The sequence below is a fragment of the Scophthalmus maximus genome, chromosome 2 (assembly GCF_022379125.1).
Source record: "Scophthalmus maximus strain ysfricsl-2021 chromosome 2, ASM2237912v1, whole genome shotgun sequence".
NCBI classification, from domain to species: domain Eukaryota; kingdom Metazoa; phylum Chordata; class Actinopteri; order Pleuronectiformes; family Scophthalmidae; genus Scophthalmus; species Scophthalmus maximus.
The window spans coordinates 6120579-6134579 of record NC_061516.1 but is presented as its reverse complement, the minus strand read 5'-3'; the positions used below and the strand labels follow the sequence as shown (position 1 = coordinate 6134579).

The window sequence follows — 14001 nt, the reverse complement described above, 5'->3', positions numbered from 1 at the left end:
GACCCCCCCCCCCCCACCCCTGTTGTCATTAACGGGGAGGGGGTGGAGATGGTGGATAGGTCCAAGTTCCTGGACTGGTGGGACACTGAGGCCTCGACAGGAAGGGACAGAGGATGCTCTTCTTTCTGAGGAGGCTCAGGTCTTTTAATGTGAGCACTAGGCTGCTGAGGAGGTTCTACCTGTCCGTGGCAGCCAGTGTCATCTTCCCTGCTGTGGTGAGCTGAGGGGGACAAGCTGGTGAGGAAGGCCAGCTCTGTGGTGGGGAAGGAACTGGACAGAGAAGAGGATGAGAGGAAAGCTGAGAGCATCATGGACGTGTCTTCTCTTCAGCCACGAGGAGGCTCCTTTGTGCCGTCGGGCGCCAGATTTTTTTCAAATGCTTTCGCCCCGTCCATTTTTTCGCTCGTTTGGGCGCCCGTGGCTCAGGAGGTGGAGTCGGTGGTCCACTGACCCGAAGGTCGGCGGTTCGATCCCAGCTTCCCCCAGTCCGCATGCGGATGTGTCCTTGGACAAGAGACTTAAACCTAAACTCCCTCTGACAGCTCTTCTGATAGAAAAAGTGTGGTACAGTAACAGCGGTGTGTGAATGTGACTTGTCCTGTACAATTGCTTTGAGTGGTCGATAAGACTTTATAAATACTTTATGTCCATTGTTCAGATGGATTATGCAAAAACTACAGAATGTGTTTCCATGGTACTTGGGTGGGAAGGATGGGACATGGGCCAGGAAAAAAACAAAACATACCATTTTCCCCAGGGAATATGGATGTGGATGAAATGAAATCTGGGATATTTTGGGGACTGATATGTATGAGTATGTGTGATTTGGTTTGGCAGTAAGTTTAGATGGTGATACTGACAGCAGAGTGTGAGATGTGTCCCCGTCACTGAGGACAATATTACAAAGTGAGAAAGTGTTCACTGCTCTCTGAATGCAGTTGCTAATAAGGCCCCAAACTATCTGTTGAGAAACAGTTGCGGAAGAGAAATGGTCCCTGAACATGGCCGGGACAAGGGGCCACATGTCTCCGACTGGGCTGACTTGCGGTAGCAAAAGCTGTTCCTAAAGAAAAATACACTACAAACGGAAAACGAAAAACTATAAAATGCTGCGACGGATGCCGTTACAGTTACACCTCCAACGTTTCCCATGAGCAGTGGCTTGGGTGCAGGCCTCCAGTATTGGGGAACCGATCTTTCTTTACGCAACCCTCACTTGTGGTGGGATTGCCCCCGGCCTAGTGCTGGACATCTGCCGGAAGGAGGCCAGCCACAGTGGGGATGTGCAGCCTGGTGTCAGGCTGTGTGCAGCAGCATGAAGCCACAGGGCAGGTCTGCACGCAACCGCCGGCCAGGGCCTCAAGTGTCTGTTGACAGGCTCACACACAGTCCCTCTGCTAATATCCTCATGAGAACCCTGACCCAACCGTCTGCACTGCGCGTCTCACTCGCAGCTGAGAGGAACCGGATCGTACCCCCGACATGAACTGTTCGTGTGAGGAGAGTGAGGAGTGAGGAGAACCTGGCTGCAGAGTCTGTGATGTCACCCACAGGTAGACTGGAGACTGGTTCACCATTCAGTACCATCTTTCAGCCCGTGTGCATTGAACTAGTCGATCGATCTTAATTTCAGTCTTGAGGTTAAAGTAAACAATAAAAAACAATCGGTGTCAAATGGAGATGAAAACACAGGCTAAGGCCAGCGCCTACTCACTATAAAAAAAAAACCTCACAATCTCAATTCAAAACAACATTATACAACACTACACATGTATACTTACATAAATGGACAAATGGTTAATAGGAGATTCTAAATTGACCATAGGGAATGGTTGTCTGTGTTGCCCTGGTGAACTTGGGGCTCCAGACTAGGTTCGTGACATTGAACTAGTTCATTCTCGTTGCATGAAGCATTACCTTCATTAGTATGATACACTGACATTGCTAAATAGCTTTATCGATCCCCACCACATTCCCGCTCTGATAACCTAATTTGTCATTTGACAACTTGAATGTTTTCAAATAATCCCTAAATAGGAGTAGCAGCGGTAGTTCCATGGTTTATGATATCCATCTGACATCTATACAACGCTTCTCGACTGCTGTGTAGCCAACCTGAAAACTGCTGATTAAAACATCCTTCACACGCACACTCACACACACACGGGGTCAGTACGTGTCATGGAGACCCTCGTCTGAGTATCACGGGGCAGAAGTTCGTTTTCCTTCTGAACGGTACTTCTTATTGCCGTTTGTGACACCACGATATTGTTCTAAACTTGTGTGGGGACTTCTGGAGCTGTTTTTTTGCACTCTGAGCTCACAGATGTTTCAGTTATTATTCTGGCTGGAATTTAGACAAAGTTATGATTGTGACGTATCAAGATTTCCCCCCTTATTTCACCAAAAATCACACAATGTTCCTTTTTGCACCAGATTCTACCTGTACCCCGAGACGGAACAGGGCCAGAGCCTCCTCACACCCACAGGACCTTGCTGAGCTCAGCTCCGTCTCCTTCTCTTGACTTTTATATATGAGGTCATCACTCAAGAGGCACAGCAGCAGCAGCAACTGAATCACTTGTAAAGTGTTGCACACAGAGTTTTATCATGGGCAACAAAGCTGCAGACTCCTCAGCAGGTTCCCAGTGTTGCTCTGCTGCTGTGTCTGCAGGGAGCAGCCGCTACACATCTGACACCATCACTATGACATCCAATCACTTCTGTCATTAAAATAACAGAAGGCCTCACGTAGTACATACGCCTAATTCCAAAAATACTATTCACTATACTTAGAATACAAGCTAGCATTGATACTGTAGATGCCTTTGTGCAAAGATGCATCTAGTCTTACTCGAGGACAAACCTCTGTGTTCTGTGAAACAAACAGAAATGATATCATCTGCCTGGCCGAGTATATATGCATGTTATTTATGTATTGGCCTACATCGTTTGAGTTGTATTGTTGTCTTTTTGGAATGAATAGTGCTTGACAGAGATGAAACAATGGTATTTATTTTGTCTTTACAGACACAGTTCATGTTGGAACAGCTTTGCTCACACTCCTCCTCCATTGAGACGGATTCATTCATTTGCACTTCTATAAAAACAGTCCTGCACGTGGTTTCAACTGAATCAGTGAGGACAAAAAGTAAAGTGTAGTAGAGAAGAAAAGGCAACTCAGAGGAAATGAATTTGAAGTGCTTCAAGACTTATAACCATTTCAGTGAGAGTATACAGCAACACAAGGCATTAGGTCCAAAAAGTCTGAGACCACATGCACGGTGTTGAAGGAGCACGTCGCTGTTTGTAGGGCAAATTACATGTTATCTTTTTCATAAAATATGTGTACAATGCACTTTGAAGGGTAATCTGCTCTGACAGATTTATGAAGTGATTCTCATGTCCATCACTGAACAGATATATATTTTTACAAATAAATCCATCATGTGTGTGTGTGTGTTTTTGTGTGTGACGCCTCCAGAGCCTCTATGATCATAAAGATCCGCCGTGGAAACACGTTTCTTCCTGTATACTTGTAGTCTATATATTTGGTGTCTGTGACTCCAGGACATTGAATGTTGAGATGTGAAAATGTAAAATGTTCTCGTTATTCCATCTTTTCTAATGATTTTGTTGACGATACAGAGACGAGTCATTATAGGAGTCACATAGACCATGTGTCATGTTCACTGAAGAAGTCATTCATTGCATGATGATGAAAGAAGCTTAGATATTGTCTGTATGTTCATCGTAGATCTGCGTCACTTGTTACTACAACAGGGTCAGAAATCTTTAACAGTCAAATCCAAACCTCCACCCACTGGACTCAAATCTAATACAGAGTGAATTGTTGTTCTGGACACAGTACTCATCTACCCAGGAGCATTCACAGAGCTTTATGGATTAGTTCATTAGTCGAGGAGGCTGCTGTTAGTGACTAACTGCTGCTCACTGCACAGCAATAGGAGTAATTCATGTTTTAGATTGCAGAGGTTGTATTGTAGTATTACAAGCAGGGACCACAACACAGTGAATTCACTTGAAGTGATCGACCCTAATGTCCTGCAAGCAGTCGGGCCCGGATACTGTACAGCTTAATGTGTGGACGTGTACAGCTTCACCCATAGATATGTTGGAGCAGTGGAACAGTGAGAGCTGGAGGCAGAACTCTCCCTCACTCGCCCTTGAACTGAGGACGCCTCTTTTCCTTGAATGCAGCCAAACCCTCCAGTCGATCTTTAGTTGGTATCACCTGAAACAAGGAAGCAGACGAGTCAGCAACAAAGACTCCTCGTCCAGTCTCCTTCACATAAATATAAACCCCTCTCACTGTATATGTGCAGCGCAAAAACGCAGAATATCGTGAATTATTATTTAAGAAAAAATGTCATAAATCCCAGAGTCATAACAAACAAAAATGTTTCATACACAATAAGTCTACAGCTAAAAATAAAATTGTATCTCCAAATATTGTGACATTTCATTTTGAGTTTGTGTAAATTACTATTCATACAACTTAAATTACAGATGTTCCAAATCCGTTACTACTATAAACTACTAACTATAAATTTAAAGGTCTTTTATTTTGATAAGCTGTGGCTGCACTTTTCAGTGATGACAGTCAAACTAGATAATTAAAGAAGTTCTATGGCTTCACTCTCTATATGTGTCTTTGTAACCAGACCATAGAACAATGACAGAAATCATCACGTTCATACTGGGTTAGTAGCATTAATTAACATGAATTAACATTACAGCATACATAATCGTTTTTGATTGATCTTAGGAAATATTCTTCTATATTTACAGATCTGTAATCATTGAAATTAGATCTGTAATCATTGAAATTAGAATGATTTTTTTTCAAAACAGAAAGGTAAATAGTTCTCACCTGGGCATAACAAGCTTCTTCGATGGCGAGACCTGTAGTTAAATCCACCTGACAGAGAATGTGACATCTATTAGTGAGTCTCACAATCTATCATCATCATTCATCATTTTCTAGAGAATCAAATTTTCTCCCCATACATGTGTGACTCAGACTTCATGGTTTCTAATTAAAAACAAAAAAAATATATTGAAAATTATTCCAGCTTTACAGCAGCTGTATTTTAATTCTCAAAACTTTGTCAGTGTTTTCCTCTTTCACTAGAGGAGCTATTACAACTACTGGACTGTATTTATATAGAAATCCCTTCATTTTAGTACAACCATGACTCCAGATGATTCAAACACTGGAGACTTTTGCTCATTGAAACACTGCGGTGAGCCGACACACTCGCAGCCCTGCACTGGGACTTACCTCGATCCCCTGGTTGATCGCAAGTTTTGCCATCCTGACTGCAATCGGCCCCTGGGAGAGTCAAACGGTAGATTGTCTTTTTACAGGTTACATTGCAGTGTGCGGTATTAATTGCTTTTGTAAATAGTTTTGAATGAGCACAATACAATTAGCAATTATTGCTTAAAATGGTCAAAATAGTCCTGACATTCATAGATCCACCTCTTTGTTCTTCCCTCGGTGAATAACTTAATAATAAAGACGGCTGGTCGGTGAGGGATTACCTGAGGGTTGATCTCACGGGCGAGCTCCAGGGCCTGGAGGTAGGCAGCGTCACCGCTCTCATTCTGCTCCACAGATTGACTGACGAGACCCAGACGACTGGCCTCTGTTCCATCCACTACCCGGGCAGCGAAGATGAGCTCCTTAGCCAGAGCGACACCAATCGCCCGGGGTAGACGCTGTGTTCCACCTGCACACGACATGGAACATCCACCGCAAAGGTTGATGGGAATACAGGTTATCGCTCACATTAAATGAGTATTGGTTGTCAAAAAAAGAAGAGGCCCAAAGCATCCAGCTCCAAACCTCCTCCTTTTAGATGAATATTAATTTCTTTAAACTGCCTTTTAAACAATTATAACTAACGTCCTGATGGTTTTGTGACTTATCTGTTTTAATAAGTCTCGTGAAGTCTTGTCTGTCAAACTGTTTGTACAGTTCAAATGATAAGATGATATCTCTGTTTAGGCTTTGACTTTAAAGACATTGTGAACGTCTACAGCACAAAGTGTCTGTCAGCAGCCCAGTGACGACAGGAGCCACACATCACAGCTGGTGGCAGGAAGATTCCTCCATCCTCTGTTCTTCAAAGATCGCTCTAACCAGAACAAACGAAGATATTTTAATTAAATGCAGCCTTACCTGCCCCTGGTATGATTGCGAGTTTAGTCTCAACAAGTCCCATCTTCGCAGTGTTAGCTAGAGAGATCAGAAAGCACAATCACTATTGATGATCACACGATTAGGGAGGCTGTGGCTCAGCAGATCATGAGGGAAATTGTATTAATTTAGGGACCGACATCTGTGAGTATGTGCAATTTGGTGTGGTTTTATTGGATCTAAGGGGACTGTTGGGCTCCACTGGTCAATGGACTGTAGTATTTATATGTGTTATACGTGTTTTCTACTGTAAACGACAACTGAATGTCCTTTACAGTACCAGTCACGTCACACTCATACACTGCTGTCAGGGGCAGGAGCCTCCTGAGCCACAAGCGCTCGACTGGAACGGCACTCCGTGGATTAGTTGATCAGACACACTCAGGTAGCCTCCACAGTGAGTCCGCCGAGTGAGGATGGGGGGAAACTGTTGATATTATTATGACATTGATGCACTTCTCCCTTTGGTTTGAATGCAGCAGTATGGAGCTCACTAATGTGTGAGCACTTCATTAGGAACACCACACTAGTTGGCTCCTCACTTTGTTTTCAGAGTAGCTGCAGTTCTTTGTGTCATTTATTAATAAACAAGATTTTGGAAACTTTCCTCGGAGCCTCTGCTCGATGTTGACATCACATCATCTATGCAGATCTTGAGGTTCTCCTGTTCTACCACATTCACGAAGGTTTCATCAGAAATACAGAAACAAGGAATGTCCTGCTTTCCAGGAGAAATTGACAAATAATTATTTTCTTGTTGACATAAAACATGGTGGTGTGTCTTGTCTGTGGCCGTGATGAAGATCAACGTCCAGCATCATTACAGCTGGATGTAAACATGCACCTGATCAGTTACAACACAAAGAAGGTTAAAGGGGCAGTACGTGATATTAAAGTGATACACGTTTTGTAAAAATAAGCAAATATTTCCTCACTGTCGGGAAAAAAAACATGGGTTTTCGACCACACAACACAGAGTGCAGTTTGTAAACATCACTCGTCGACACATTAAGAGACGAGCTGACGGGTGGCGGTTCTGGCCGAGTGGTAAGTGATGGACTCCCAAACCAGAGGTCGCGAATTCAGAAACAAGCTTTCGCCACAGTCGCTTAATGCTCCTTCAACGCTCCAACCAGCAGCTTTGACAAGACAAGATGGTGTTTTGTGGCCAGTGAGCTAATGGCTAAGAAGCTGAAACCATAAAGGGTGGTATTCAAACCATGATGGACTGGTGTCATGGGTCCGATGTGTCAGACCATCACACCACCTCCAGTCTGGACTGTTGACTCCAAATTCTGAGCCGATCATCTGCAGCCTCAGAGTTACCGTGGTCTTTTACATCGGCTCCGACTGGGTGGTTTTCTTTTTCACACCAACCTGACTCCATGCATTAGTCAACTGTTTCCACAGACATCTGCGCTTTGGGATAAATCACAGCCCTTCTCATTCAATTGGACATGGGTTTTATCCTATTTAAAGAATTATCATCTCAGCCTCATCACTTCCTGGCCTTTACCTGACATTCAAAAAGCTGCTAACAACCAAGATGCAGTCTTGTAACACACCATTCAACTGCCAACAAAAGATACTGTATAAAATACTGTCATTAGTGCTGCACATAATCTCTTGTTTTGGCTTTTAGGTCATTTTCTCATCTCATCTCATCTTCAACCGCTTATCCGTGGTCGGGTCGCGGGGGCAGCAGCTTCAGTAGGGGGCCCCAAACTTCCCTTTCCCGGTTTTAGGTCATTTTATAGTTTCCAATTCTTTCTACTCACAGGAATTTTATGCCACATCTCTAGTACACAGACACTCAACACATCACATTAGACTACTAGCATCAGCTGTTACTACTTCTACAATGATGATATTGTGTCAGAATATTAACAGTGTTTTGCACAAAGAGACTTAACTGTAACTTCATAATAAAACCTTACAAGAAATTCTTATGTCACAAGCGAGAGCCATCTCCAAGCCTCCTCCTAACGCAGCTCCATCGATGGCAGCAATTGTTGGTACTGGCAAATTACCTGGAACAGAAAAGACAATATCAAACCAAACCATAAGATGCTATAAAATACACACACACACACACACACTTTATATATCCTACACTTCTTATATGTAAACTGAAAAAATATTCAAGCTGTTTTTTCATTTTTTTTTGATAAATTCAGCCTACAGATAAAAATAGACATGTTTGAAAATCTTATAAACTCAGTCTACATAAAACATTATCATTGTGTTTTTATTATGTGTCAATGTCTTTCACACATTTCGTTTCATTTGCTGCCATCTTGACCAGGACTCCTTGGAAGTAGAGATATTGTATCTCAGTGGGAACTTACTGGTAAAAAAAGTATCTCAAAATATTAGAGTATTCATTTTGAGTTTGAGTTAATTACTATTCATACAGTATGAATACAGTGTCTAGTTCAGTACACGACCACAGTCATGGTGGCGACTGCTGACCTGACAGTCGTCCATCAGACGATCATCAACTCCCTCCACGAGGAGAGTGAGACCGAGAAGGTCATCGCTGAAGAGCTGGCTGTTCACAGAGAGATGTATCAAAGCATATTCATGGAAAGTTGATTAGAAGGGGAAAGTGTGGCAGCAACAAGGACGACTTCAGCCTTGAAAAGACTGTCAAGAAAAGCTGATTGAAGAAGTTCACCAGGAGCAGGCTGAGGCTGGAGTCAGAGCATCAAGAGCCTCCAGCACAGACGTCTTCAGGAAATGAGCTTCAACATGTCACATCCCTCGTATCAAGCTGCTCCTGAACCACAGGCAACATCCGAGACGTCTCACCTGGTTTGGGAGACAAAGAACTGGACTGTAGCTCAGTGGTCCAAAGTCCTCCATTCAGATCAAAGTAAGTTTCAAGGTCCCAGAGTCTGGAGGAAAAGTGGAGAGGCACAGAATCCAAGGAGCTTCCAGTCCAGTGGGAAGTTTCTGTCGTCGCTGATGATTTGAGGCGTCATGTGACCTGCTGCTGTTGGTCCACTGTGTTTGATCAAGTCCAGAGTCAAAGCAGACGTCACTTCCTGCTCCTGTCTGCTGACAAGCTGATTTCCTTCTCCAGCAGCACTTAGCACCTGCCCAGTGTCTAACTGCTACTCACTGGTTTGTTGAGCAGCCAACTCACCTGACATGAACCCCATTCAGAAACAATTAAATGCTTGAAATATTTCCCTTTAAATGTTTCACTTTTTAAAAATTAAATTACAAAAATAAAAAAAAACTTCCACGATATTCTTATTTTTTGAGCTGCACCTGTATATGTTAACACAACGACTGATGATAGAGAAACGTGCCTGTGACCCTACATGCTCCATACAGTATGAATGTCTGTGTGATCAGAGCAGAGACTTCTCTATATCACATCTATATTTATATTGCACATTTTACAACAGAGACAATGCAAACACAATAAACAAACAGGGACAGTTACAGGCCTCATCATATGAGGGAAATGTAATTATTATAGTTTAAAATTAACACTTTTATATTAAAACCAATGAGGCAAATTTACGTCTTTGGTTTATTCTGTCAGAGACATGTTCAATGTTTTTTACTATGAATTAGGTAAAGATGTCGACGGCCCGAAGGTTTGGAGTTTATCAATACAGAAGAAATGGAGAGGGCAAAGTCTCAAAGAAATAGTTGATCTAGAAAATGAGTTTATTATATTAATTTAAGTTTTGAATTGGTTTTCATGTACATTGTTAATTTAGAAATGAATCTGTGTAATATATTAATCTGTGTAATATATGATGCAGTGTGTTATTTTCTTATAGTTGCTACATGACTTGAACTGAGCCCAGTGCTGCCCTGATTTCACTTTTTTAAAGTAGTGATAATAACAAAATGAGTCAGTCAAAGGAATCCATCATTATTAGATAATAAGAAAACATGCCAGTCAACACATTTCTCAGCCGTCCTTACCCAGCTCTGTGATGAGCGCTCTGGCTTTAGACACGAATGGTCCCACTTCACTCTGGTGCATCTTGGCTCTCTCCTTCAGGTCTGCACCTGCACACACACATCGGCAAGGGATCTGCTCAAACCTTCGAATATAAAGCTCAGTACACCATGTTCTCCATCAGATCCAAACCAACGCAACATTGTGACACATGAGGATTGGAGTGTGTACCTGCACAGAAGATCCCAGGAACCAAACTACAGAAAATAACACTGCGCACTTTGTTGTTCTTCTTGATGTCCTCCACAGCGTCCAACATCTGAAAGATGACATGAAACAATAACATTTCTCAAAATGTCTCATGATTTGAGTCTAAAACTCATTTTATATTACTTAATGACGAGTTCACAGTACACGATTCTAAGCCCAGTTTTCAGCTCGCCGACAAATCCTGGAGCTGCAGCAAATCAGAGGAACATCAACTTGAAATCAGGGCTCGTGAATCGCACTCGATCGATGTGTGTGAACGGCCAACGACGCCATCAAAGTGAATCTCCGAGGCCTTACCGACGTGCGTCAGATATCCATCAGGCTAAATATCTGGACTCGTCAGGCAGTGAGGTTGCAACATGGAAACCCGGGTTTCTAACCTGAACTGTCACACATCAGCATAACAACACTCTTCACACATATTTTCTGCCTTTTCCTTTTATGTGTTTCTGAACGAATCATCACAGACTATCTGCAGGACTTGTTTCTGTTGTGTTGTGCATTTTCACTGATACAGATGATGAGCGTAACCTCGAGCTGCTTTAATACAGAACCACATATTAACACTTCAAGTTATTACTCTCTCCACACAACACAGACAGCGTCCGCTCAAACTACTTCCTGTTTCTGACCTGTCAACATAAGAGCATCCTGAAATATATTGAACAGTTTCTTTTTGACGTCCATGGTGAAAGTGGCAAACACTTCCTGTTTCACGTGTATCACATATCATCCTGTGTCACTTCTCATGTGTACGGTTCTTTGAAAGACATTTCTCCTGGTGGAGGATCGTGTAGTGTGTGAACCTCCGTCACAGATGAGTCACGTAGTGTGAACAGCACAACGACTGAAAGACCATTTCAGAGGTACATTAATTCAATCACTGACTTAAAAATAAATGAACACAAGGTAAATGGCAATACATACCATTTTGACCAGATTTTTGCTGATGGCATTTTTGGCTTTTGGTCGATTTATCCCAACAACAACGATACCTGAAAGACAGTGTTAGATCAGTAGTGACATGTTAATAAAGATCACATGACACACTGTCAGAAAAACTGAAATACTGTGTCCCTCGGTTTCCCATTCATTACCAAGACTAAGTCTAATTTGTCATGTCATTTTTTTACACAACACAAATGATAGAAGATAATGTATGTTATGATTTGGCGCTATACAAATTTCACTGTTTACAATATATTAATATTATAGCATAGTGGAAATTGAAAGCTGGAGACACATCGATAACTTTTTGTAACCTTTTGCTGCTTTATAGAAAAACCATAAGTGGAGAAATTTGGATTGGATTCAGAAGTAGAAATCTCAGGTGTGTGAGCTGTATTCTTTCACAAGCGAGGAGGATATTTCTAAGGGAGAGGTCGAATTGTCCTTCCCATCTACTATTCCTCCCTTCTATTCCTTGACCTCAGTGAAAAATGTCATGAGGTTAGGAAAGGTAAATTGCAGATTAAATACTTCCAGGTCACTTCAAGATTTAGGAAACCTCGACAATTCGATCGTAGCCCAGAAGGTTGGAGGGTTTGATCCCCGCTTCCTCCAGTCCATATGCCAAGGTGTCCTTGGGCAAGACACCTGACCCTAAACACCTGACCACACCTGACCCCACACACCTGACCCTAAACACCTGTCCCCGCTCACCTGACCACACACACCTGACCACACACACCTGACCCCACACACCTGACCCTAAACACCTGTCCCCGCTCACCTGACCACACACACCTGACCACACACACTTGACCCCTCACACCTGACCCCTCACACCTGTCCCCTCACACCTGTCCCCTCACATCTGTCCCCTCACATCTGTCCCCTCACACCTGACCCTAAACACCTGACCCTAAACACCTGACACCACACACACCTGACCCCACACACACCTGACCCCACACACCTGACCCCACACACCTGACCCCTCACACCTGACCCCTCACACCTGTCCCCTCACACCTGACCCCTCACATCTGTCCCCTCACACCTGACCCTAAACACCTGACCCTAAACACCTGACACCACAAACACCTGACCACACACACCTGACCCCACACACCTGACCATACACACCTGACTCCTCACACCTGACCCCACACACCTGACCATACACACCTGACCATACACACCTGACCCCTCACACCTGACCCCACACATCTGACCCCACACACCTGACCCCACACACCTGACCCCACACACCTGACCATACACACCTGACCCCTCACACCTGACCCCTCACACCTGACCCCACACACCTGACCCCACACACCTGACCCCACACATCTGACCCCACACACCTGACCCCACACACCTGACCACACACACCTGACCCCTCACACCTGACCCCACACACCTGACCATACACACCTGACCCCTCACACCTGTCCCCTCACACCTGACCCCTCACATCTGACCCCAAACACCTGACACCACACACACCTGACACCACACACACCTGACCACACACACCTGACCACACACACCTGACCCCTCACACCTGACCCCACACACCTGACCCCACACACCTGACCCCTCACACCTGACCCCTCACACCTGACCCCACACACCTGACCCCACACACCTGACCCCTCACACCTGACCCCAGACACCTGACCACACACCTGACCCCTCACACCTGACCCCTCACACCTGACCCCACACACCTGACCCCTCACACCTGACCCCTCACACCTGACCACACACCTGACCCCACACATCTGACCACACACACCTGACCCCTCACACCTGACCCCACACACCTGACCCCAGACACCTGACCACACACCTGACCCCACACACCTGACCCCTCACACCTGACCCCTCACACCTGACCCCACACACCTGACCCCTCACACCTGACCATACACATCTGACCCCAGACTGCTTCATGGAAGCGTGTGTAAACAAGGGGCACGTGACACGTGATTGGAGCGAGTCACTGCCGCAGGACACCGGTCCGTCGACGCGGTCACACATGAAGCGCACGTGCAGCGGCGCCGGTAGTGCACGGGACTCACCGTGGTCCTCTCCGTCCAGGTACCGGACGCGCAGGTCGTCCTTCGGGTCGGAGCTGTAATGTCGCGCCGCCGCCGCCGCCGGCTGCGCAGAGGGCGTCGGTCCGCCGGGGAACACGGACTGTGTCGTGCGGGAGAGGGCCGCCGACAGCCCGCACGCGACGCCCCGGTGAGCCGCCGGCACGCGGAAGGCTCGCAGCACCAGGACCGCCATGCTGAGGAGCGAGGACAGACGAGCTGCTTGACTTTCAACTTTGAACCCGGTCACGCGGTGGCGTCACGTGACTTCTATGCAGGCTTCAGAGGAGACAGCCGATCAGGGGCGGGTCTACAGGGGGGCAAGGGGGGCCGCTGTCCCCCTAACCTCTGTGTGTGAATAATTGTAAATGTTAGGCCCCTCAAATACTTAGCTACGGCCCTTGGGTCGTGTGTTAGGGCATGATAAAACAATAAATCATTTGTAAGTATTTTTTTGACATATGGGGATTCCCGCGTACCGTCCTCCCATGCCACCCTGCTGAGACCTCTGGCCACCCCTTCGCCACGCCATG

General features: G+C 45.0%; 1 protein-coding gene across 1 annotated transcript; it reads right to left on the bottom strand.

Moving 5' to 3' along the window:
- Nucleotides 1-2995: 2995 nt before the first annotated feature.
- auh (AU RNA binding protein/enoyl-CoA hydratase) lies at nt 2996-13728 on the bottom strand. The gene is made up of 10 exons (XM_035625330.2): nt 13454-13728; nt 11349-11416; nt 10383-10470; nt 10175-10261; nt 8164-8256; nt 6209-6265; nt 5569-5756; nt 5306-5356; nt 4895-4942; nt 2996-4255 (listed from the first exon to the last, which is right to left on the bottom strand). Exons 1-10 carry the CDS (start codon nt 13662-13664, stop codon nt 4178-4180), a joined length of 969 nt encoding a protein of 322 aa, XP_035481223.1. The 5' UTR covers nt 13665-13728; the 3' UTR covers nt 2996-4177.
- Between the last annotated feature and the right edge of the window lie 273 nt (nt 13729-14001).